This window comes from Ascaphus truei, chromosome 2 (genome assembly GCF_040206685.1).
Source record: "Ascaphus truei isolate aAscTru1 chromosome 2, aAscTru1.hap1, whole genome shotgun sequence".
NCBI lineage: Eukaryota > Metazoa > Chordata > Amphibia > Anura > Ascaphidae > Ascaphus > Ascaphus truei.
This window is the reverse complement of record NC_134484.1, coordinates 344,959,695-344,987,118: the sequence shown is the minus strand read 5'-3', so window position 1 is coordinate 344,987,118 and position 27,424 is coordinate 344,959,695. Positions and strand designations below refer to the sequence as shown.

Here is a 27,424-nt window from a genome sequence, read left to right as displayed (position 1 = left end):
GATTAAAAGGGCACTTTAATGTGGCAAAAGACCCATCCAATGCATTTCGAACGTCGCAGCGTTCTTTTTCAAGCGTTCTGTTCAGCGTTCGGGATAAGCAGGCTGCTCCGCATTCTCCATTGCGTGTCGCTAAGTCCTTGCGGGGACCTTCTGACTATTGCTTGCAACTCCCGTGTTTTCTTTCTGCCTTGTAGTTAAAAGTGCCGCTAATGGTGTCAGCACCTGCCTTACACCCCTTATTATTGTTTCCAACATTTGTGCCCCTGAATCGCTGGCTGACTCAGCCTCTCTGTCCCGAGGAGTCAGTGTACTAGCAAGCCTCTTGGGGCTATGCTCCCACCCTCTACTCTCGTGCCTGACATTGCTTGCCGCTAACCTTTGTAGCCTTCTGTGTTGGAATCCGCAGTGTTCCGGGCGGCATTGTGAACCGCCTTTTGGACACCACCCCAGCAAACTCCTTGCCACGCCCTCTAGTGGAAGGCTGACCCGGCGTCCAGAGCATCTCAGAGCTGTTGACGACATACCGCCAACACCGGGTGGCCGCGTCTCAGCTGTAGGCTGCTGACTCGACCTGGAGCCGCCTGCAACCTCCAAGCCACCTGAAATTGCAGCATGAGGCCCCCCCCCCCCCTATCGGCTTATACGCGACATCCTATGGCCTTAAATATCTCTGCGTTGACATGCCCCCTTGCAACGCTAAAGCGGGTTGCCACCCCTGCGGACTTAAGCCCTGGCCCGCGTCTGTTGCGGTCTGCCATTGTGGTGCATCCCCCCCCGCCTGCTTGCCTTACAGACTGGTGCCTCTCCTGGCTGGGGTCGCCCTCATCACATGATGAGGGCCACGCATCTGCACATGTGGAGGTGTAACCACCTTGTCCACTCAACCACCCTTGTCCGCTAGCTTTACCTTGCCAGCTGTCCAACCTTGTCCGCTCTGTACTCCGTGCATGAGTGCAAATATCTGCTGCTGGAACCATCCTTCCTCCTGGTTCTGCGCCTCTGCAAGTAGTTGAATGGTTCTATTCTCAAAGGACATTGCTGCTAGTGATATATGAGAGGTGGTAGTTTGTTTTTGTGTGGCATTTTTCCTACTGCTATTTGAAGATGAGCACTGTATGTGTAATATTTGTTAGTTTATTGTTGTGCATGTGTAGTGATTATAGCACCGTTGCTAGAGATGATCACCAATCCAGGTGAGAAATTAATTGTTAATTAATTAGAATGTACAATTCTAAATGAAATGCAAACAAAATATTTATGTTATCATCGGTCCACAAGCCATCTGTCATGGGCTGATCAATGGCTGGGGTGGATCCCAGAGGCAGGAACAGCAGGGAGCGGAGACAGGCGGCAGATAGCGTGGTCGAGGTCACAAACAGAGGTCGGAGGCAGGCGGCAGATAGTGTGGTCGAGGTCACAAGCAGAGGTCGGAGGCAGGCGGCAGATAGCGTAGTTGAGGTCACAAGCAGAGGTCGGAGCCAGGCGGCAGATAGTGTGGTCGAGGTCACAAGCAGAGGTTGGCAACGAGGAGTCAGGAACACGACAATAGCAAGAGCAGTAAACACAGGAACCAAGCAGGAGCTGAGGAACCAGTATAAACAGGCACTGACAGACAGGAAGGGGAAGTTTATATAGACAGGCTGAGAGTTAGAGCACAGGTGCAGAGGTGTCAGGTTTCAGGGTCTGGAATGTTCCTTGAGAGAGCTAACAGAGTAGCAGCAGTCCTGGTGGATAAGCATCGGTACAGCAGGCTAGAACATGACATTGAGAGAGCTAGCAGAGTAACAGCAGTCCCAGTGGATAAGGATGGGTAATGCAGGCTAAAACATGACACCATCTTAATAGTCGACAAACCCCACAAACTCTGCAAACATTTCTGTAAAGTAATATCACAGCCAGTTATGTCAGTGGGGGCATTTACATGGTGTCTATTATTGCTGGAAAATTAATACTGCCCTACATATGTTACCACCTGGCCATATCCTCTATTGTATGCTTGTTAAAAAATGAATGGTTGTCAACGTTACCCGCTATTGGAAAATAACTTTTGTTGAATTATACACAGCGTGTACATTCACAGGGGTTTATGTTAAATAAAACCCTTGCCGTTCTGTATTTATTCCTTGCATACTACCTCTGCTATACGGAGGTGGGGGCCGCCATGTATTTATTCCTTGAATACTATCTCTGGAATATGTGATGTAAGGGGTGGGGGCACCATGTGGCCATTGACTCATCCCCTTTCTCACATATTGTAAACAATAGGAATATGGAGTTGACGGAGGAGGGGTGGTTGCATGGGCCATATGTTGCACAGGATATGCATGGATCCCCCTCCCCTGTGTGATGTTACCTAAAATCACCATACTTAGGATGAGGTATAGAGGGAGGGGAAGCAGAGCTGTGGGATAGGACGAAGAGTTTGTATTTTGGGAGAGTGAGTTGAAACTTGTACTCCATCCTCTGTTTCCCATTTTCTCTTTCCCTTACTCTGCTATTTTACCTGATCTGTTTCTTTCCATCTTCCTACTTTGACCCATGTCTATGCTCACTGCTCTTTCTTTGTCCTTTCTCTTTTTATATTATCGATATACATTGAAACAATCATTAGTATTCTCTAGTACTAATGCAAGACTCAATAATGGAATGTTAGACTTATTTTATTAGGCCCAGCAGGCTTCCCTGCACTTATTGTCAAAAGCCTCTTCTACATAGTAAGGGACGTTAATGTGTGCAGCCTAGAGGAGAAAAGGAGGGTTTGGGGGATGGAGGGTGGGGGGGAGCTATAGTTAAACTTTAGCTGTTGGGACCACGCTAGCCCATAGAATAGACAAAAAAGTAAGGTAAGAGTGATACCTTTCTAACCCTTCTTGCTGGCCTCTAATGGAGGTTTGATATGGCTGATGCTCAGCATGGCTTTGCTCAGTCTCTCATACCTTTTCAGGGTGCTGGGTCAGTGCAGGCTGGGTGTGGATATTCAGATGGAATAATGATGGGCGTAAGGAACTTTTATATTACGAACAAATGCTTTATTCACATCCATTGATAATGCTCGCAATACAAATCAGAATTCACTACAGATATAATGTGTAATAAATTCCACATTTTAATTGCCCCTACTGTAAATAATATGTTCCTTTATTGCTGGTGAAATCTCCTCTCTTCCAATCGCAAAGGATGACACCATGTCATTTGTACTTACTTTTGATGTACAAAAATTGAGATACATTGAAAAGGACATATATATATGTCTATGTCCTTTTCAATGTATCTCAATTTTTGTACATCAAAAATAGGTTTGGCCAAGGGAACTGTTACATTCTCTCAAATTTCCATTACAGGAATGCCTAGCTTTACGATTTTATTCTAAAGAAAACTAAACTCATGTTTTTAAGTTTATTAGCATTCCAATGAATATGATTAATTGGTTATACAAGTCTTAATCCTCAAGGGCAGGAAATTAGGATTGATACTATAGTCTACAACAAGTCATTTGGGATGCTACCATTTACTGTTTTTAGTTTTTCTTGAATACTGTACATCCTGTTTCTGCTTCGTTGAGTGATACACCTTGGGTTAATAACACTTGCATACATGAATAGTAATACTGTACAAAGTCAGCATATAAAAGAGGCAATAGATATAAAGTGGCTTAAAACAGTGGGGATTCTACATTAAATCCTTACTGCCATTTTCCTTAATGAATTGGTGAAAACACATGGATAGTGAAGTAGGAATATATTAACTAAACGGTAGTTGATGAAATCTCTTTGCTAGTTGGTGTTAGAAGTATTTTTAATGCATCTATACTAGTATTTACAGAATCTATTTTTGTAGTTTCTAACACAAATCACTTGAGAACAAGTCTGTAAGGATCCAAATGTGTAGGTAAATGTAAAGCACTATATTAGCACTATATTAGCACTATATTAGTTCTCTTTCTTAAACACCCTCAGTCACCGTCACAAAATATAATCAACCTTAGAAATGTGTGTAAAAGGATGATTGTAAAGCACTGATAGAGTAAACTTTTTAAGTAAGGTTCTGAAAAATCTTTGCCTCCATTCACTTTATGCCCAGGGGCTGTATGTACAGTATCAAAGGGCAAATTCTGTCGCAAAGTAGTTATTTTGTTGCTGAAATATATATAAATATTTTTTTTACGCAGCTGTGTCAGCGGACACGTACCTCATAATACAAAGAGTGCTAGGTATTCTAATTGTTCGGTAAAGTTGATAAAGAGTTTGCATACATTATTGACTCAGGTATTATCTGTTGATGGAAAGTGACATAATGAACAAGTAGTTCTTTTACTCAATTGGAAGCCCTTAATGAACATCCCCATCACCGCATGTGAAAAAACAACCTTTCCTCTGATAATAGCAGTTCAGTTTTAATTTGGCTACAATCATTTACCCCAGGTGTGCGCAAACTGGGGGGCGTGTCAGTAACAGAGGTCCCGCACTCTCTCCCAAGGCATTTTAATGATATGCCGGGGGACCGCCCGAGGCCTGTGTAACTAACTTACTTTGTCTTTCAGCAACGCGTCGTCATAGTAACCTGGCATCAAATGACGCCGCAGGGTCACGTAATGTCGCATTGCGATGGCAACGTGACTTCACATGACCCCATGTGTCATTTGATGACGGAGCTGAGTGGGTGGGTTGGGGGGGAGGATTAGCAGGGGAGGAGAGCAGGCATTGGGGCACAGGGGGAAAAGATTGCACACCCCTGATTTACCAGACCATTAAAGATTTTGGGGGATTTGGCTATCATTATTTTTTCAGGCACAGACAGTGCATGTAAAAATTGAATTTTTTTGGACCCAGTTCAATATTCTGTGAAGATATCTTGCTATGCTGACAACACTTTTAGTCCAATTTATCTGAATTGACCATTTTCTACAAATTATCTCCCAAAGGAATTATTTTGCATGAGGAGATAACAGGCTCTGTTGCACATCCCTGGCGGGCTCTTGACTGACCCATGCCTCAAACCAGTCCCAGCCCATCGTCCCAATAACCACATCACACAACTTCTTTGAGGATAAACCGACCACAGCTTTTTTTTAAACAAATTAAACATATTAAACATCAACAGCATGCTCCATCAAGTATGTTCTGACATACTATAAGAACACTTTGGCCCACAGGGGAAAATATGCCATCAAAAAGTAGCAGTGCTGTGCTTGGTTTTCGGAAGTGCATGAACTAAGAGATTGGGGGAAATTATTTTTATCTGGTTTAAGTGGGTTGTTTTATATCAATTCTAGAAACAAAGGTGGGGGGAGACAGCAATTTGTAAATACATTGTTTGGTCTTTACATATGATTTATAAAAATAGGTGTGGTCACCCACCACTTTAACTTAATGCTAATATCATGCTGAAGACATAACATAGTCAAATTGATTAGATTATGGGAAGTATGTTGAGTAGCAATTGCGCTTGTGGGTATGTAAACAGTAGGTGACTTATTTACTGAGTATATATTATTTTGTCAGGTTAAAGGATACTGAGCTTCATACAGTATGAGATGTTGTCATTTTCTACTTGATATTGCAAGAATCATTTGCATATATTTATTTTTTACATTCATGTTATCTTTTTACTATAAATTAGAAAAAAAAAAAAAAAACAATTGTGGCTCTGACAGGCAAGCTATTTTTACAGATGCTAATGGATTTTATTGTAAATATACCTCAAATAAAATATTTATAATGTATACGATTAGCAGAAATGCTTTCTGTTTCTCCAGGTATGAAATTGATGGTGGAATCTGTCCAAAAGTGATTTACAGTTTCTGTTAATTGCTTTGTGTTCAGGAACAAGCAAGAGATGGGAAGGAAACTGGATCTCTCTGGCCTGACTGAGGATGAAGCTGAGCATGTCCTCCAAGTTGTCCAGCGAGACTTCAGTCTGCGGAAGAAAGAAGAGGAAAGGTTGAGGTAGGAACATTTATTCTCCATTTTTTCTGACAATGGGGTCTATAATAGTCTTAATAATGATTAGTTTAAGTATGCTATTTTGAAGCTCTCCTTATCAAAGTCTCCGGGCAAAACTGGGTCAAAAATTGAAAGAAAAAAAAATTCAAGCCGGTCAAGAAAAATAAATCCATTAAAAGCAATGTATTTGTTTGTATTGTTTGTTTGCACATTTCCCCTGTTTTTGGAGCAGGGATACACAAATGCCTGTATATTTATATAAACCTTTGTAAAAAAAAAAAAACAATGCATAGCACAGCAAATTAGATACATGCGATTTAACCAAGGTCTGGTGTTAGTGACAAATCTATACTGTGGCCCTTTAACAGGATGTCATTTATGATAGACATATAATTTTGTTTATGAGACTTTTGTCGTTTTTCCCAATGGCTGGTGGTAGATTTTTTCTCACCGTTCCCAAATTTGCCTTAGTTATATTCTGTTGTTACATAGTGGATGAGGTTGAAAGAAGACATATGTTCATCAAGTTCAACCTATGTTAAATTTAGACGACAGATACTTATCCTATATTTGTATTTACAATATATTGATGCAGAGGAAGGCAAACAATAAAAACCCCCAGTGAAACTTTATCCAAATGTAACGGTGTTTCCCCCACCCAATCGCAGATAGGGTCCATTACAGGGTGTGTGGTGCATATACCTGCTGGCAACAGGAGGGCTGAATCATCCGCCGATGGTAGTGGGGACACAGGAACAGGCTTCTGGGGTTCATACCACACATATCTCCTTAGCAGTGCAGCACCCTCCATCTGCCGCAGGCTCCAGGAACTGAAGGTGATCTCCCATGGTATAACTTATTACGTTTCCCCCCAGTAAGGTCACGCACCAGGCAGGAGGTATATTGCAAACAGGAGCGGTTTTATTACTACACTCTGCAATAACAGTTACACGGCAGTCTTCTGGCGGATGCAGTCTGTCAGGTCAGCTATCACTGAAGATGGTCCCTGGACCGCCACTACAGGCCAAGGGCACCCACAGACTGCACCCACAGACATCCTAGCTCTTCCCCACCTCCCTAGCAGAGGCAGAGGTATGGTCCACACTCACTCTCCCTTTGAGGGAAGACCACATGGGAAGGCCCCAATCTCAGGCTCCCAGTTGTGTGTCCTGCCTTCCTCAGAGGGGAAGGGACAACTCCTAACTTTAGGGCGGTCCTGCCCTTAAGTACAGCCAGGAGGCGGGCACTCCCTTGTCCCAGCTATAACAGGATGTACCACCCTCTGCTGTCACTCAAGTGCAGTACCAAAGGTGAGGGGGAAACCCCCGTACCAACTACTGCATCCTGATAGTACCAGGGTTTACTGCCAGCCTATTCGGCAGAATAGTAGTCAGGGGTGGCCCTGCTACACAAAGATGTCTCACAAGTGGAAAAATAATTTCCTTCCTGACTCCAATAACAGCAATCACATTTATGATAGTTATAAGAAGAGCAGAGGAGACGAAAAGGGGCATAGGGAGAAATCAAAGCTGATATTTAGTGAGGAGCAGACAAATGGAGAGCCTTGAAGGTAAGGAGACATTTGTAGATTATCCTAGAACTTGCTTGGAAACCAGGAGAAGGATTTAATTAGGAGATGATCATAAACTACTGTGGGAGAAACTAAAAATATTCCAGCTGCAGAATTTTGAATAGATTGCAAATGATAAAGTTGCAAGACAGGAGGGTGTAAAGGATGCATTAGAGGTTTAGCAGCACACTGGCAGAGAACACCGATCGTGGCAATATTAACGAGGAAGAAGCAAGAAGTTTTAGCCAGAGAATTAATTTAAATGGAGAAGAGGGAGGAGTTAAATGTCACACGTAGGCAACATGCTTTAGTGACAGAATAGATGGTGGTTCCATCTACATTTATGTAAAGAAGGATAATGTTCCAGGTTTAGAAAATAATCAGAGGAGCTCAGTTTTAGATGCAATAAATATCTGTGTGTTACTGGATGTTGCTAGTATAAACTCAGTTTGAAGAAATACGTTTTGTAAAGATTTTGACTAGTTCTTAAAATGCTGAAACACAAACAACATTAAATAAAATATATTTATGTAAAATGCTGGAAATAGGAATAGTGTTTAAACATCTTTTTTTTTAGAGAACTGGCTTTTAGAAATAAGGGAGTAATAATGCTAACTAATAAGAGTTTTAGTTAGGATGCTGATTATGTTGGATTGCTGCCCCGCTTCTGTTCTTCAAGACAAAAGGAAGTGAAGTAAAAACAGTAAAGGTTTAGGCTGTGAGCAGCAAAAAATACAAGGTTCCCATCACTTCCTAACATGACTGCTAAGATATTGGGCTGAGTAGTAGCACATTCAATATATTGTGCATAGACATGGTACAGCCAATGCAGCTTTTCAAACCAGCCACATAATCTACCTTAACATCCTCCTATCCTTCTAAATTGATATATATAAAAAAGGCTTGCTATGTGAGACTGCCCTTTTAATGGCCAGCAGACTTGGGGAAACAAAATATTCTGCAAAGTTGTGGAGAAGTGAGGCTTTGGGAAGTATATGTCTCTAGGATTTTGAACATTTAGATATATTTTTTAGGTTTGTCATCAGTTCAGTTTCATGTTCTTTGCTGATCCGAGGTGAGCTTGAGGGAAGTTTTGTTTTACTATTACTACTATTCCTACGTCATCTTAGTCAACATGAGGGACTAAGTTGACATCAATGTATAAGTTGACTTCATGGTCAGTAATGCACAGACATTATTACTATAAAGGAAACTAGATTAAGGAAAGAATGAATCCCTATATGGTGGCACTTAGAGAAAACACCCTTGTTAAAACATAATCTTTATTAAGTACTTTTAAATACAACTGTTTGGAAAGCCACAAATGCAGGACAAAAAACTAAATAAAATCAATTAAAAAGAACCAAAGAGGTGGGGCTAAAGTGCTAGTATTGCAGTATTATAGATATATATCTGTTACTAGACTTGGTATGACACTATAAGTGTGTGCGTATTGCCTATGTGTATCCTGAATAAATGAGGTATAGCCCAGGTAATTTCAGGTGTCAGATCCCTTGTAATCAATACAACATTAATTGAAGATTGGATGGGATATAACACACAAGACACTGCCTCAGTGAGAAATGACACTGTGGCAGGCAGGGAGGTGCTAGTTGGACTATAAAGTCTGACCCAGCTATACAAATTGAAAGGTGCAGAGTAATAGCTAATCACCAGTCTAGGTCAATATATATATATATATATATTTATATATATATATGTGTATATGGGGTATACCTATCCGGTAGAGGGACCACCATGAAGGACCCCCCACTCTATGCTGCTATGTAATAGCTGCAGTGCAGTAGGCTGAAGAGGTTACCTTTCTATATGTATATATATACATATATACTAGCTACCTCACAATGGCTATATACTGTACCTAACAGGACCAACCTTACATATATAGTAGATGAAATAGATAGATGAATTAGGCAAACCCTAAAGTCTGAGTGCTCTTGCTGCCCACGAACGCAGTCTGCGAAGCACTCAGACGGAATACAAGTCCACACCTCTCCGATGAGCCGACGTCACGTGATGGTGATGTCAGACGTACCCTACGTACGTTTCACCGTAACTGGCTTCATCGGGGGCGGGTTCCAAGTGTTCCTGATAGCTATTTAAGTGCTGGCGTTGCCATGGTTGCAAAACGCTAGTCCCCTCTGAAGTAGCTAACAACCAATCACAGCGCTCGGGATGATGACGCTCCCCCTTGGAAGGAGGGGGGTGAAGCAGTTGCCTGTATTGGCAGCTATGTGCGCCCATCAGCGCTGTGACAATGCACTGTGTGAATAAATGTGGGGCTGTAATGTACTGTCTACCTTAGTCCTATAACGTGTTCTATTGGGAAAGAATCATCAGTATTTACCCAGTAGTGGCGCTCATCGGCCAGTCACAGCGCTTGTAGGAAGCTAGTAAGTAAGAAAGCAGAAAGCCATTAGTGTGTGTATGTGTTTTTTTCCTTTCTAATTAATAATAAAATGTATAATTAATAGCACTCATTAACGTTTTGCTTTCTATCACATTTGCTACTCTGTTGTAAAACCTCTTGGAATAACAGTAATAACAAGGCTGGCTATCATTAGAAGAACAAGTGTTTTTTTTTCCAAAATCTACCACATCAATTTACAGTGACTTGTGTTATATGTAAAACAAATGTCATAAAATAATTTTTCTATGGTGGCTTAAATTGATTAGTGTGTTCTACTGATGGAGATGCTAAGAAAAATATTACAGCATCATATGTCCATGAGTCAGAGACTGTGGAGGAGACCAGGAAAACTGTTTTTGCAACCTTCTGTCTAAATAGATAATTAGTCTGCCATTTTCCAGCTATTTAACAAATGCCATCTATCCTACAAATCTGAGATTCAGAGTACAGCAAAAACAGCTAACTGTTGGAAGAAATCAGCATGTTCTCTTTCAGCTAAGGGAAAGTGTGGCTTTCAGTCCCTTAGGGGGCCATGCAGTAAGCGGCGAAAATTGCATTCGCCAGGGGTTTGAATTCGCCATGTTTTTGGCGTGTTGCCCTCGCTGTATGCAGGAAGGGCCGAATCCCTGGTGAATCACAGCGAGAGCAACATTGCCAAACATGGCGAGTAACCAGTGGCGAGACAGTCTGCCTGGCGAGAAGCTGCCGAGAAGCCGTCCCCTGCCGAGATGTGTCTGCAGCAGAGAGAGATCCGCCGCTCTCTCGGCGCAAACATCGGCACATTAAAAAATCTTTTAAATACACTTTTATTCATAGTGTACATGTGCAGGGGGTCTCCGGAGCTGAACTGCAATGGTTTCAGGTCCAGGGACCCCTGCTTCCCGAGATACAGGCCCCGTTATGAGGTGTCGGTATCCCTCTGCATTTAAATGTCCGGATCACGTGACCACGGAATGTAAACAAAGCAGAGGGTTACCGGCACCCCATAGGTTCACAGGAGGCCTGAACCTCCTCCAGTGAGAGCCTGGGGTGTACCCTCTGGAACGATCTTACATAACAGCGCCTCCACCTGTGTAGGATTCTATGGGTAGAATGTCCCCTACACAGGACCCACATATATTAACCACATACACCAAAGGTATATATAACACAGGTTTACTATATGGGCAGATAAACACAATACACATACATCAACAATATGACATCAACAGTGTCACCCTGTAACACTACTAAGCACAACTATCCTCCGCCTCGCAGGGCCTTAACTCCACACTGTATTCCCAAAGTCCTTGTACCCAAAAGTCCCAAGAGTCCCACAACCCCACCCACGTGTGGGACAGCGCTGCCCACTAAGATGAAGTGTAAGTTGGTGCACTTGGTGATTTGAATAGTACCTGCCCGGTGCTCCTGCACCCGGGTACTGCAGAACAATGGAAGAGGACCCGTCTGTGTCCAGCGCCCAAGCCTCAGCGATGGCGTCCTCCTCCTGGTGGATGTTCTCACTGAGCGAGCTCACCACTCAGACAGTCTCTGTCTCTACTACTGCAGAGAATAATTCACTGCATACTGACCCTTCTTGTCAGAGCACGCAGCACTGCAGCTGTGTTCCTGACTAAGCTGACTGCTAACAGGGCAAAATCCCTCCATAAGGGGCCTTCCCTAGAGCAGCCACAAACTGAAGGGGAGTTGGGCCTAGCTAGGCCTAGGGGGTAACCTGGCCTAGTGTAAGAAGCCACTTGCTCCCTACACAACCTCCCCCTACCTTATCACAGCACCAACTGACTCGCATTGTCTGTGCGCAACAATGTATCTTTCTCCAGCAGGAGAAACTGCAAGCCCTATTGGCTGTTGTGGCATCACCTGAGCTCCAGCCCCTGGGGCTGCTGGGAGTTGTAGTTCCCCATGGGCCTCTTTAGCATTGGGACCGCGTGCGCGAACTGTAATGGCCGCCGCTGCTAACTGCGCATGTGCGAACTGGGGGATGTCCCTGACTATGGAGCACCTCTTCTGTCACTTCTCACTCCCTGTAATGGCCACCGCATCGCGTCTGCGCATGTGCGAGCCCAACGCCAAACGTAAGATGGCGAGTCTCCATGCATGCGCGGACACAATAAAGATGGCGGCGCCCTGTCACTGATGTTGCCGGGAGCTCCCGGTGACGCACTCGCCCCCGCACCATCCCCCACCCTGGAGGAGGTAAGGGAGAGGGAGACAAGGAGCCGGGAAGCCAGAAGGGACCTGGCTACACAAGAAAAACAACAGAGCTGCTTTTCTTCTGCACTACATTGAGAGTGCATATCCAGATTAGAAGCCTATGTAACAGGTGTTCCCCCACCCTAAGGGAGATTTACTGCTACCTGGTGTTGTGGTGCTCACCTGCAGGTATACAGAAGCACATGAACAGAACAGGCTTTTGGGATCTGTAGCTCTCATCTTCTTCGGTGCAGCGCCTCCATTCCAACAGGGCCTATTAGAGATAGGTGCAGTCCCTGCCAGAAACCTCTTTCCCTCCCCCTAAAAGACTGCAGCCTCAGACAGGAGTAAAAACATAACTTGGTCTTTATTGAAAACACATCACAGCACACAGCATACACGTTCTTCTCTCTGTCCTTGGAGTCAACCCCAAGAGCTAGAGGTCACAGGAGTCTCTCTCTGTCTCCCATGCTCCCTGATGGAGTATGGGGTATATGCTCCCACACCCTGAGGGAGGAGATAGAAGGTGAACCAGAGCCCTACCTTCACACTTCTACAACACACTAAATTTGGCTGCAGCTCCTTTTTGTAACCAGGGAAGGGTCACAGTTCTTAGACTCAGTGTGGACAGTGCCTTGGGCACCTCCTCCCCCACCCTCCCTAATCCCCCCCCCCCTCACTCAAGGGAGCTGGACATAGATTTAACCCTAACACTGCCTGCGTTGGTACCAGGGCTTATGTGCTAGGCAGGGAAATTAGTAGCCCAGGGGATACCTGGCTACAACTACAGTAGATGGCATAATCCCCTCAATTCCAGAGATCAATGCATTGCAGAGCCCCGTAGTGCTAAAGGAATTACAGTACGTGATGCCAGCAGAGCTCATATGTAGTTTTATCAAGAAGGATTAGAAAGATTTAAAGTTGTATTGGTCTGGAGAAATGTAGGCTTGTTGTATACTGTTATACATTGTAATGGATTAAGGACAGAATTCTTCAAACAGATTATCCTTTTAAAATAAAATAAAAAACAGATTAAAAAAATAAGATGGGTAATCTGCAACAACCTTTTAGATGCCCCATGACATAGACACCATGTCACGGAGCCAGGCACACCAGGGGCTTTCTGCGAATTTTCAAGGGGAGAATACATTCTGCATTCCTGTGGAGCTCTGAATGAGATCTAGGTAGCAGAGGAGCGGAAGAGTTCTCCATTTCTATTGCCGTCATCAGTGATGTCGGGATCACGTGATTGATCTGGTGCTGCAGCCCCTCTGGCACTCAATGGGTTAGAGGGCACCATACTTTAAAGATAATTTTTGAGGGTAACTGCGCATTTATGCACTAATTCAGTTGCTCAGGAAAAAGTTTCATCAAATCCCAGATACAAGTAGAATGTTTTAATATTTGATTAACATCTCAACCAGTGCGTTTCTATCCAAAATTATACGTGGTCTAAACCACCATACAATATCCCACCTTACCAAACTTCTTCTGTTCTACAGTAGCTGTCATACAACAATTTACCTGTGATTCTTGTTCCTCTGTGAATTGTTTGTCCAATATGCACTTTTTTCTAGCATTTTCCTTTCCTTCTGAGCTTACTACAAGGGAAATGCAAGTTTTTTTCTGGGAACTCCTGGGTTCGCCTTCAATCCATTAACAGGAACATGTTCTTGCTATGCATGCTCGTAACCATTGCAAACAGGAAATAACACATTTCCTTCTTTTAAAATCAACACAGCACATTGCTAATAAAGGGCATACAGTGAGCTTTATTTGTGAGCTTTATTCATAGGGATAACATTTTGGACTGTAAGCTCCTTAGAAAAGGCAAGAAAACTTCATAGTTTATACCAGGGGAGCACAAACGTTCTGCACTGCGCACCCCTGCCTGCTCGGCCCCAGTGCTCGTGCCCCCCCTTATCTAGGAACCGGCATCATTTGATGCCGCTTTGCCATGGTGACTTGTCGCCCGAAGCCAAGGTAAGTAAGTTACAGAGGCCTCGCGCGCTCCCAGGCATTTCATTTAAATGCTTTGGGGAAGAGTGTGGGGCCTCTGTAACTGCCGCGCCACCCCCCAGTTTGGACACCCCTAATTTATACAGCTACGAATTTGTGGTATTTCCCCAGATATTTAAAACAACAAAGCACAATGTCACAACTAGGTAATAAGACATTGTGTTATGATGCCCGGAGCTACAGTACAGTATGTGCGTCTTAAATTGCCCTGTTGAAATATATTGTGACAGAGGTTTTATAGCCAAGCTAGTCCTGACTTTTTTGTTTCTTGACTATTTTAATACTTTTTAAGCCTGTGAATGCCAAAGGGGCCAGTGCTTTAAAGGTTACTGGACCGAAATATTCTCTGCCTTTATTAATGTTGCTGCAGGAGCTTAGAAAAATACTGACGTCTATTCTTCAGTAGGTTTTTTTTTTATTATCTGTTTTCTGTATCACTATGGCATGCAGGCTATGCTGTATTTGCAGTGTTTCTTAGACAAAACGTGGAAGCAGGGCACACCCTGCTCATGAGGAATCAGAGCCCACATTAAATTAGACGCCTGCTTCAAAGAGCTCTACTTTTCTTAACCCTATTTTTCTTAGGATGCTAAATGTCAGCAGGACTTTGAGTTTTTTTTTTAATTCACCAAGAAGATTCAGACAGAGTATCTGCAATACAGAACACAAAAGTATTCAAGGCTTCCAATTTTATTTATATGTCATATGTGGATATTGTATTTGTCAGGAACTGATATTTGGAGATTTTGTTTATATTTTATTGCACTCATCTAGCCTATTGGACTAGCAATAAAGCATATAAAAATGTCATACTTATATTATACGGCATTAAAATGTCCCGTGTTGCATCATGGAATACTTGGCCTTCCTTTAAAAGCATAAATAGTGGATTATTTGTAAATATATATATATATACCATAAAAAGTTATGTTTTATAATATCCTACACCACTGTTTAAAAAGGTTAAAACAATATCCATTTTGTTCTTAATTGTGTGGGCTAATCAGTTAAAGAGTTCACCCAGTGCAGCCTGCTCCTTAGGGAGTAGGTTCTGATTCACCCTGCCCCATCGGGGGGTTGGGAGGTAAAGGACTAACCTCAGGATCCTCAAGCCTCTGGGGCTTAGTTTACGGAAGAAGCATGCAAGATGGGAGGGATGTAATGAATAGTGCCTCTCTTGCTTGAGAGGTTGAAGGAATGCATGAGCTGGCCCAACAATAAAATCTGGTTCTACTGTTCTTGGCTTCTGACTGATTCAATACTGAGGTTTCTGTGGTTCTTGCAGGAGGTCTGAGTCTCCGCTGATATAGTGGGGCGTAGCAACAGGGCAGGTTTTCAGGCAGTTCTTCCCTGGTACAGCGCCTCCATCCTGTGAGGCTCCTGCCAGAGACAGGAGAGCTCCCCACAGACACCATCTCTGATATTAATACACTCCACATAGCAACTGTCCAACTTGCTTTTATTCTAAACCAGTACCGAATTGCTGCTCACAGTCACAGTCTCTCTCTCCTCCTTCCACAGGGGGAGAGGGAAGACAGACACACACAATTTGGTGGAGTGACAGCTTTTATAACTTGGGAGGGGTTTGTAACCCTGCCCCATAACAGCGCAGGTCCAGGTACTGACAGACATCACACCACTGGCATGTGACCCTGTCAGTACCCTCACAGGCATGATACTCCAAACTGCCGTTAGGCCTGCACCTGGATAGGGTAAAATTGTATCTATCCAGGCTGCAACAGCAAGTTAGGCCCTGTGTAGGAGTTTAACTCCAACACTGCCTGTTTCTATCAGGACTTAGTGTTAGGGCCAAATGAAAGTGTATAGCCAGGGGCACTAGGCTACACATCTAAACAATAATCCCCAAAGATCATACATACTACAGTTGTATTGCTATCTGTACATACAGTAGACAATATCTGTCTTCTTTGAACAGGCAATAGGGACTCTCTTGAGACATTTGGAACATACATGAATTCCCTACATCAGAACTATATTACTGCTTCTATCCCCAACATTTGAAGGAAGGTTTACCATTCAGCCAGTTAGCTAGAGTAAAGTGTTTGTGAGTGAACATGACCCATACCAGGTTAAGGAAAGCATTGTGCTGTCTAAGTTTAAGGCTAAGGGCTACTCAAAGAGAGTTCTCTAGGGAGCTAAGAGACATATTGAGAAACAGAAAAGAGCCTCCCTGTTGTTTAAGATGACATATAGAGAACCAAATACAGGAATACCGATGGTAACTACCTTTAACACGTTATCAGGGGAAGTGAAACAAATAGTTTTAAAACATTGGAAAATCTTTCAGAGTGACCCTGTGGTGGGATCTCTTTTTAGAGATACGCTTATGTGACCACAACATCTCAGATATAAACTAGTTAGAACCAGGACAGATGAAGTCACAAAAGTTTCTATGACACCTACCTTTGGAACCTTTCCCTGTTATAACTGCACACACAGCTGTGGCATAATCAGGGGCAGTAATTTCCTACATCTCTATACAGGGAAAGAGTTTAGAATCAGACACTACTTCACATATTTAAGTACCTACATAATATACCTTCTATAATGCCCTTTGACTTATCTATGTCGGCAAAACCAAAATACATATCCCTCAAAGAAAAGACAAGTGAGCATAAAACAACTGTTCCTAACCCGAATTTGAGTATTTGATTTCCACCACTACGACCATATGGTAGCACAATTAGGCTACCCAAGCATTGACCAGACCAGGTCCCCTACCAAGAGAAGGCAAGTGTTTACTACTTCAGAAGGAAGCAATGTGGACATACACTTTAAGCTGTGTGACCCCGAATGGCATGAACAAACGGGTAGAGTTTAATTGGATTGTGTAATGGGCATTGCAACAATAAGCAGAATATCATTGTATGTTTAGTACGTGATACAACTATTTACTCAGCACTCCACATGACACCATCTTATGGCACATAATATGTTAGGTGGTATCATGCAATCATGCAGTGGGGAGGCTATATAATATATTCATCTGCCTTTGAATTATGCTACTGTATGTTGATGTCCCAAAAGCTTGCAATATTTATTTGCAGTAATTATCCTGTAGCTAAATATATCATATAGATATGAAGATAGGTTACCACTGGTCTCGGCTGTATTACATTACTCATCCCCTTTTTTTTTATATATAAATGATCGCTCTAACCATCTTTCCCTTCCATGGGAATAATTTACATTTACCCATTGTTTTCCATTTTCTCATTCAGCATTCAGGTTTCTTGAAAACAATATGTTTTCAAAATATATATATTTTTTAAAACAACATATCATGTTTCTTGGTTGCCATTGGTAGATGGTAGTTAGATGTTTGCACATAGTGTGATTTGCAATTAAATACTCTTATTGATGTATGTTCTATCCTTAACAGATCCAACTAGAATGCAGTTTGCTTTTTGCTGCATTTATGTATTCTATATATGTTTTAATTGTCGTGTTGTGGGTTGTGATGGCTACAACGCATCGCATCTTATGGCTGCAACACACACCTTGGTGGGGGGGGGCAGTTAAAAAAATTAAAAAAATGAATGCTGTCACTGTGACGAAAAGGGGCCCAGGGAGCAGTATAATAAAGGTTTAGCTCGGTCCCTGGCCCCTGCCTGTCCTTTCTTGGGGCTCATCTGCCACCAGACTCCTGAGCTACCCTTTTTTTTGCATCCCATGTAAACTTTATTCTTAATTCCTGAAGTTTGTAAACTGTACTAAAGTCTAAAAATGTGTTTGTGCCAGTGGCGTAGCTAGACATGGGCGGGCACCCCAGAATTTTTTTTTCAGGGCCCCATTAATATTAATACTGAATGTCATGTTTGGCTCCCTCCCCCATTTTGTCTCTTATCATCCCTCCTCATCATCTCTCCCCCTCATCATCTCTCCCCATCATCAGCTCTTCCCCTCATCATCATCACATCATCAGCTCTCCCCCTGTGACAGAGCGGCCTGTAGGCAAGGTCAGATCAGGTTCCACACATGCAATTTTTAGGGTAAACCAAATTTGAGTGATTTTATTCCACAAAATAGCAACCAAACAGTAGGGCTAATGCCCCTTCGATGCACAACATAAATCATAAAATAAATACCTATTCCCGTTAGGAAAAATAACTACCCTTTTCTGCAGCCCTTTCTAACGACATCTGGCCAACTAAACTGGTTACCAACTCCAAAACTTATAAATAATATTATCAAGACAGGGAACAATATTGAAAGTCTTATCTGACATTGATGCTGGTCCGGCGTCTCCTATTTCTCCAGCTGCAAGCTTTGAAGTCTGGCTGCTTCCAGGAAGTCTTTTGCCCTTATTTGTGCGCAGGCTTCTCTGGTGTGTGAGGCTTTGGGTTCCTCACGGTTGCCAGGCAAAATCTTCTGGTCAACCAGCCTGGATCCCTGCGTGCAAGAGCTCTGTCTGTGATCCTCCTAACAGACTCCAAACAGGGACAGTGACAGGTTCTCATTTCCTGCCTTTTATACCTGTTCAATCAGGAGTTTCACACACCCCCTGCATGAAACCGACACCATGATCTGTTATTTATATTTGTTATTTATATGACATGTATTACTACTGTGAAGCGCTATGTACATTTTATGGCGCTATACAAATAAAGACATACATACATACATACATACCAGTGCAGTTTCCTGCCCTGTAAAGGGAGTTTAACCTCTGGACTCCCTTACACCCCTCATCATCATCACCATCATCAGCGCTCCCTCATCAACAGCTCTCCCCCTCAGCTCTCCCACTCTCTCCCTCAGCTCTCTCTCTCTCCCTCAGCTCTCTCCCCCTCAGCTCTCTCCCCCTCAGCTCTGCTCTCTCTCCCCCAGCTCAGCTTAGCTCCACCTCAGCTCCCTCTCAGTCCTCTCTCTCCCTCCCCCAGCTCTCTCCCCGCAGCTCTCTCTCCCCCTCAGCTCTCTCCCCGCAGCTCTCTCTCCCCCTCAGCTCTCTCTACCCTTCAGCTCTCTCTCCCCCCTCAGCTCTCTCTACCCTTCAGCTCTCTCTTCCCAGCTTTCTCTCTCCCCAGCTTTCTCTCTCCCCCTCATCTCTCCCTCTCCCAGGTCTCCCCTCAGCTCTCTCTGTCTCCCCCCCTCAGCTCTCCCTATCTCCCCCTCTCTCCCCCCAGCTCTTTCCTTCTCCCCCCTCATTTCTTTCTCTCCCCCATTAGCTCTTTCTCTCCCCCTCAGCTCTCTCTCCCATGCCTACCTTTTGTGGGAGTAGATGATCAGAGGAGCAGCCGGCAGAGAAGCTGTAGCAGCAGACACCAGAATTAAAAAAAGACTTCCTTGTCAGACTGCTAGAGGGCGTTCCTCCCCTGCCGTCCTCCTCTGCCACAAGTGATGATTCTTCTACTGGCATATCCTTTAACACCGGGGCCCGCCGCCACATACCATCTCTTGTCTCTACAGGGGGGAGAGCAGGCCCCCCAAGAGTGTGCCCCCAGGCTTTGTCCGGGCTGCCCAGGCTATAGTTACGCCCCAGGTTTGTTCACAATATGAAGCACAGCTAAAGTTTCTTCTGGACATGCGGGACAGAGAAACCCTTTGTGCAGCCTGCATGTCCAGAAAGCTGGCAAGTGCTCGAGGGGGAGGTGAGGTTATGGGCCAAAAAGACAGTGTGGCAGAAGTGGATATCATGCCGGGGGGCCATTTGCCTGAAGAGCGGAGCATTTGGCTGCTTCCCCAGCCAGAGCGGCACCAGCCCAGGAGGGGATATCCTGATGGGCAAGTGAAACCATTGTTGAGCCCCCGCTGGTAAGCGGTGCTCCCATTGGTCCATTTATATTTCCCTCCAACGCCCTTTAACTCTCTCAGCCCCAATTGGCCAATGCAGGCAAGCCCTTGTGTCCTGATTGGTTCCTGAGCAGCATCCGCTCATTTTGATCCTGATGTGGAGGGGAACTAAGGGTGTGCTCGAGGCTGTACTGGAGACAGCTGAAAACGAGGTTGAGAGCCTAACCAAGCTGGAAATTTGAAAGTGCTTTTGTGCTACGGACTGTATATTGCTAGAGAAGCAGAGGGCAGGACTTTTAAGTGGGAGATTTGAAAGTGCTCTGCTGTGAATTGTACAAGAGAGGTTTGGAACAGTCTCTACCCCAATAGAGTGTGGAAGCAAGCCCTGGGTAAGCCTTCAATGTGGGATCAGCACCTAGCCAGCTACGATTCTCCCTGTATGCCCTGTTTTAGTGAGTATGGCTCTGATCTATGTTTTTGTGTTGTGCTTTCTGGCTCTGCCTGGAATAAAAACTCTTTATTGAACTGCTTTGTCCTGTCTTAAACCCGGGGTTAAGTTCTGGTCTTCCGTGACAGTCAAAACCCGGAACACTACTAAGGACACAGACCCCCATCTTCCCAAAGTCTCCATGCTCCAGAACTGGTGATTCTGCCAATTGTCTATATATATATATATATATATATATATATATATATATATATATATAACTAGCGGAGAGACCTGGCGCTGCCCGGGACCAAAACCTCCTGCTCCCTCGACGTCCCTCTCCGCCTCCCCCCCTGCGCAGCTCCAGTCCTCCCACCCCCCTGCGCAGCGCTGGCCATTCCTCCCCCCCCTGCGCAGCTCCAGGCATGTGTGTCCCCCTACACAGCTCCGGCCGTGCCCCCCCCCCCCCCCCTGCGCCGCTCCGGTCACCGATTCCCCCCCGAGCAGCTCTGTTCCCCCCCTGTGCAGCACACAGTGAGACACACACACAGTGAGACACAAACACACATACTGAGACACAAACACACACACGCACATACTGAGACACAAACACACACATGCACATACTGAGACACGCACAAACACACACGCACATACTGAGACACGCACACACACACACACGCACATACTGAGACACGCACACGCACATACTGTGACACACACGCACACGCACATACTGAGACGCACACGCACATACTGTGACACACACGCACACGCACATACTGTGACGCACATGCACACGCACATACCGTGACATGCACACGCACATACTGTGACACGCACACGCACATACTGTGACACGCACACGCAAATACTGTGACACACACACGCACATAGTGTGACACACACACGCACATACTGTGGCACACACACACACATACTGTGACACACACATACTGTGACACACACACACATACTGTGACACACACACATACTGTGACACACTCACACATACTGTGACACACGCACACATACTGTGACACACGCACACATACTGTGACACACTCACACATACTGTGACACACTCACACATACTGTGACACACTCACACATACTGTGACACACACACATACTGTGACACACACACACACACATACTATGACATACACACACACACACATACTGTGACATACACACACACACACACACACACACACACACACACACACACACACACACACACACATACTGTGACACACACACATACTGTGACACACACACATACTGTGACACACACATACTGTGACACACACATACTGTGACAAACACATACTGTGACACACACACACACACATACTGTGACACACACACACACACACACACATACTGTGACACACACACACACATACTGTGACACACACACACACATACTGTGACACACACACATACTGTGACACACACACACACACACACACACACATACTGTGACACACACACACACACACACACACACACACACACACACACACACACACACACACACATACTGTGACACACACACACATACTGTGACACACACACACACACATACTGTGACACACACACACACATACTGTGACACACACACACTGTGACACACACACACACTGTGACACACACACATACTGTGACACACACACACATACTGTGACACACACACACATACTGTGACACACACACATACTGTGACACACACACACACATACTGTAACACACACACACACACACACACACACACATACTGTGACACACACACACACACAGTGACACACACACACACACAGTGACACACACACACACACACACACACACAGTGACAAACACACACAGTGACAGACACACACAGTGACAGACACACACACACACACACACACACTGTGAGACACATGTTCTCGGGCACCAAAAACTACTGCAGTGAGATTGCCGCAGCCTCGCCCCCCCCCCACCGGGGGACACCAGCCCCCTCCGTCCAGTCTCCGGGCGTGGGGGGCGGCGCAGGCCGCCGTGCGACCCGGACCGTGCGCGAATCGGCGTCGGGAGGACGGTGAGCCGCCTGAGGAGCGGGAGCAGCCGAGGTCCCGGGCGTGGGGGGCAGAACATGCAGCGCATGCCGCCCCGGAGCATGCGCGAGTTGGCGTCGGGAGGACGGTGAGCCGCCCGAGGAACGTGAGCAGCCGAGCGTGCGCACACCGCCAGGCCGCTGGACGGCTCGGAACACGCAGGTGATGGGGGCACCGGGGAAAGGGAGTGGGGACCGACACAGGGGGCAGTGGGGGGGGGGAGTGACACCCGGGGGCAGGGAGGGGGGCAATACCCGGTGGGGGTGACTCAGCGGGAGAAAGAACAGGAGGGAGAGGGAGAAGAAGAGAGTGGCTGGGCGGCGGTGCGAGGAGGAGGGCCGGTCGAGGCCACAGAAGCAAGCCAATTAGAGGGGGGCGGCCACGGAGCAATCTGATTGGCCAGAGGCTGAGTGACAGACGGCCAGAGGCTGAGACATACAACGGTTTCAATAATATAGATATAGATATATGCTTGACACTTGTTAAACTAGGGGTGGTTTAATGAAGGGGCTGCTGCCTAAAACATAATTGTCCTGTTCTCTTTGTAGGATTATATTTTGAGTAAAATACCTCTTTAGTAAGTATTGCTTCTCTTTTCTCTGTGCTAAATACAATTTATTTTGTTTTTATATAAAATATTCTCTGTTGACAGTTTTTGGCTAGTTTGCAATTTTGTTTACATGTGGTTCTAATCCGCATATAACATACAGTATTTATTATTATAGTACACATTGTGTGTTCACATGTGTGCACGTGAGAGTCTGTGCGTTTGGGGATTTGTATGCATGAGTTTCCAAGCAGGGGTAAATTGGAGAGATAAAGTCGTGTTATTTACTGGTTTTGTTTGTAGCAGGTCACTTCCCCTCTGTTTTCCCAAGTAATATGCAGAAGGTTTGAGCAAAGGCTAATTGTCAGTTTTCATTGCAATAAAATTGGATCGTTCTTGATTTTTTTTCTTTATGCAATTTCGTGTAAATATCACACATTTTTGACAATAGTTGCCACCTTTACCAAAAAAATCAAAATGTTCACAAAAATTGGTGTCAAGTTTCTTTCTAAGGGCTAAATCCACATAACAAAAGATCACATTATTGTAGCATAAGGTTGCTATATAAAATAACGACATCAAGTATGTCTTAGCGTTTCTCTAATCTACATCTTGATATAGGTCTCATTGATTTACTGAAGTTGAGAAAGACAGTAGAAGAGGGAAATAATGCTAGGTTAGTTAAATTAGGTCTACATGGCATTACACCCATCCATACAATGCATTTATATGGTCTGGATGTGAGTAACGCCAGCTTTATGTATGACCTATCTAAATAATTGTTAAATCCCTGCATTAACCATAACACACTTATGGGGGTATGCGCATGAACGTTACTTATTAATGTGACCTTAATTTACTGTAGGCTAACATCACACTAAAAAGCCTAACAGAGTGTGATGTATCTGGCCCTATGTAAGAAGTTCACAGATTATATTGTTTCAGATTTTCAACCACTTTTTCACTATGTCAAGGGTACAAATTTCAAATGTTTGCAATTTTTCTTTCTACCTATGATTCTGATCTGAACATAGATTTTCTGTTTTCCTCAAAGGAAATATATAAAGACAAACAAAAAAAAAAAACGATTGAATTATGTTTGTACAGTATGTATGCATGTTTTTATTTTTATGAAAGTCAAACGTGTGCAGAGTTTTTCGGAAATAGTTGTAGCCCAGTTACAACATAGCCCTTGCTATGTGTTTTCTGGCCCTAACACTATACTGTAAGTCCTGGTAAGAGCAGGCACTGTTAGGGTTAAATTCCTCTCACATGGGCCAGCATTTGAGTCTCTCCACTGGAGTGTTAATTTGAATTGGTTTCCACGTGCAGTCTGGAAACCGTTGGAGCATGTGCCGGGGGGGAAGGGCGGGGGGGGGCGCGGTGGGCTCAATGGAGTGGTGCTGCCCAGTTACCTGAGCTTAGGAGTGAGACCCTCCCCTGTATAAAACATGGCATCCTTCCAAATGTATTCTGTTCTATGTGAGTTCCAGTGTAGCCTACTCCTAGGGATGCACACAAATACACACAACAGCCCAACTACCTACATCCTAAGCCACCAATAACCATTACAATATGTAATAAACACCAATACACAACCCACCCACCCCCTGTGCCCCCATATAAAACCATCATTTTTTTTTAATACACAGGATTAATACCAGAGGCCGACGGGGGGCCCCGGGTGGTCACAACGGGTGTCTGAGGGCCCTCGGATTGTCCTGGCGGATGTCCGGGGGTCCTTAGGTTGTCCCTGTGGGCGTCCAAGGTCCTCGGGTGGTCCCCATGGGTCCCTACTGGCCTGCGGTACCATTTGTGTTGTAAAAATAAATAAATATGGCCTACATTTCAATAAATACACCACCCCCCCAACACATACAGTACAGTAATGTGCAAAATAACTATTATCCAGATATGGATAATAGATAATTTGCCCATTATTAAACAAAACATTAGCCAGCCAGCATAAATAAAGTAAATAAAACCGTTCTACTTAACCCTGCCATTATGATGGGTGTCCTCATCAGCATACTGCAGGGCGATGTCCTCTGTTGCCAGAAAGAATACATAAAAAATACAATCTAATGGCCCATAACCCCTTAATCACCGTAACTTATTTTCAGCTGTCTTAGCTGTTGGAGGTTGGTGGCCCCTCCCTCCCAGGTTTTAAGCCCGCCGCTCCCCACTTCCCAAGTCAGCAGGTCCTTTTTCATTTTACTGGATATAGATCCAATGTTGGTCTTTCTCCCTCCTAATAGAGGTAAATGAGAATTTGAATCCTAATATAGGTATATTAGTATTTTATCTGGTAGTGTTAGGACCTGTGAACTGGGTCTGCCTTGTCGTGGCTCACAGGCTTACAATGCTTTGGCCAAAGGGTTAAACTAAATGATCCTTTTTCAAGAGAATATATAAGTATTTTACTGTGTATTTGTATCATATTGGATGTAGCATTGGGCTTCTCTGTTGCTTGTTGTATACATTTGCCACGCTCAATAACTCTCCTTTTTGACACTTATATACATATATATTTTGTGGGGGCTCAGGGGTTCCCAAAAGAGCTTGCTAGGTTTCTGTGTGTTGTTTGTTACCCTAAACACTATCAAGACTATCAGATCTCCCTTAGGGGGGGTAGGAGTGTTACATAGTATTCAAGGCATATCATTGGGAAATATAATAGACTATACAGATACATGCATCAAATAAAAAGATTGCGAGAATGAGTCCTTACACCGAAGATTTTACAACTAAAGTGGTATGTCGCAAGACAGTAGGAGGATAGGAAAACATATTGGGTTATGCTGTAAAAGTGTGACTAATTAAGTCTGGTGTGGGAACGTGTACTCATATTACAGAGCTTTTGAAATGCTTCATTAAAAAGTTAACTAGATGGCATAATATTTTACCACAGTATTAATTTGTGCACCACTGCTCTGCTGGGATGACTTCTTGTGCAATAAAGATTGCAGTGCTGTGCTAACACTGTAAAGTTATTTCAAATAGCTACATGTGAACGTATACTGTACCAGCCGGTGCATGGGACTGCAGTGCATTGCATCTGCTTAGCACTGTGGATGTGCAGCCTTTTGTAAGGGGTAATTGATTGTTGCATAGGAAATACAAATATAACTTGTGCACACATTCACATGTCTCAAACAAGTCTGCAACCCTGCTTTTCACTATTATATCCTAGCACACAATGCTTCCACTGCATCCAGGGATTCTGGGAAATAACATGCAGATGAGCATACAGTGTCATTATTGTGGAACCATTGCCTTTAAAAAATAGCTTGCTGAAATGCCACCCGAATTGCCGCAGATGTCTTACCTAAAAACCAACCTCCAAACCGAACATCTGCACAGCTATCTATTGTGGGCCACGTGAGCCAAATAATAAAATCATCCACATGAGCACAAGTGTAAAGTTTTTTTTTTTTTTTTTTTTCTTTTTTGGAGGTGAATTGTTATCACTTTTGTGATGCAAGTGCTCGATTAAAAGGAACAACGCAAAGTTTGCTCAAATTGCTTGAGCCCAGCAGCTGAGTCTCTCTCTCTCCCCCTTGATTTCTTGATAATTAAATCTCCTGTAGTACTGTTCTTGCATCCTGCTGTTTGTGAGCTTTTAGTACATGCTGGCATCCACTTTTTAGTGCAATTGAAATCCATCATTATATGAGGCATCCCTCTGGCTTTACCTTATTCTCACCACTAAGTCATCCTTTGCAGCTCGATGAAAAATTTTTAACACGATGAAAATGCGATAGAAAAACAGCCTGGAAGTTCATACATGAAAATAAACCATAGGGGAAAAGAACTAGAGTAAATCGTGAACTTTTCTTCATGCCCCAGTAGTGCACTAGTTATCTGAGTGGCAATACCTCAGCATTAAAGGACACCCTCCCATTGGATGTATTTAGTCTTTATTATTTGATCAAATCTCTTTTGAGTGAGTCAGATTTTATAATGGCTGAATGCAGTGGCGGATTTCCCATTAGGCCCGGGGATAGGGCAGCAACATTTTGGACCAGCAACATTTCTCTTTGTCCCCTCCCCCCATACACAGAGAATGTTTGGGTGCGGCTAAAAGGCCGCTGGGACATGTGGCCGCAGGGCAGCTTACCGCTGAACAAGTCAGGTCTGCTGCGCCCGACTTCTCCGACGAGCTAGGTTGATAAGTGCAAGTTTAAATGTCCCGCATGGGACAATTAAAGAAGGCACATCAGCGTGTCAGGTCTACGCCATTCCTCCATGCGCCGGACACCGATAAACTAAACAGAGTGCCTCTGTTTCCCCTTCTTATACCCTAGAAGGGTGGGTGCCCCATATCAATTAAGCAATACATTTCTAACTGAACAATCAATTAACCCCCACAGTACTACTTTGCATGGGGCTAGCTGATGACCTCAGTGAAAAGGTGAGCAGCACTATATTGTATCATTGGT

The 27,424-nt window shown here is 44.2% G+C and overlaps 1 protein-coding gene across 7 annotated transcripts in view; it reads left to right on the top strand.

The window, feature by feature from the left end:
- MYRIP (myosin VIIA and Rab interacting protein) overlaps nucleotides 1-27,424 on the top strand; it is a 626,131-nt gene that overhangs the window by 58,196 nt on the left and 540,511 nt on the right. For all 7 annotated transcript variants that reach the window (XM_075586770.1, XM_075586771.1, XM_075586764.1 and 4 more), the window contains exon 2: nucleotides 5,823-5,945. In XM_075586770.1, the coding sequence (XP_075442885.1) occupies nucleotides 5,823-5,945 (123 nt within the window). The remainder of the gene's footprint in view (nucleotides 1-5,822; nucleotides 5,946-27,424) is intronic.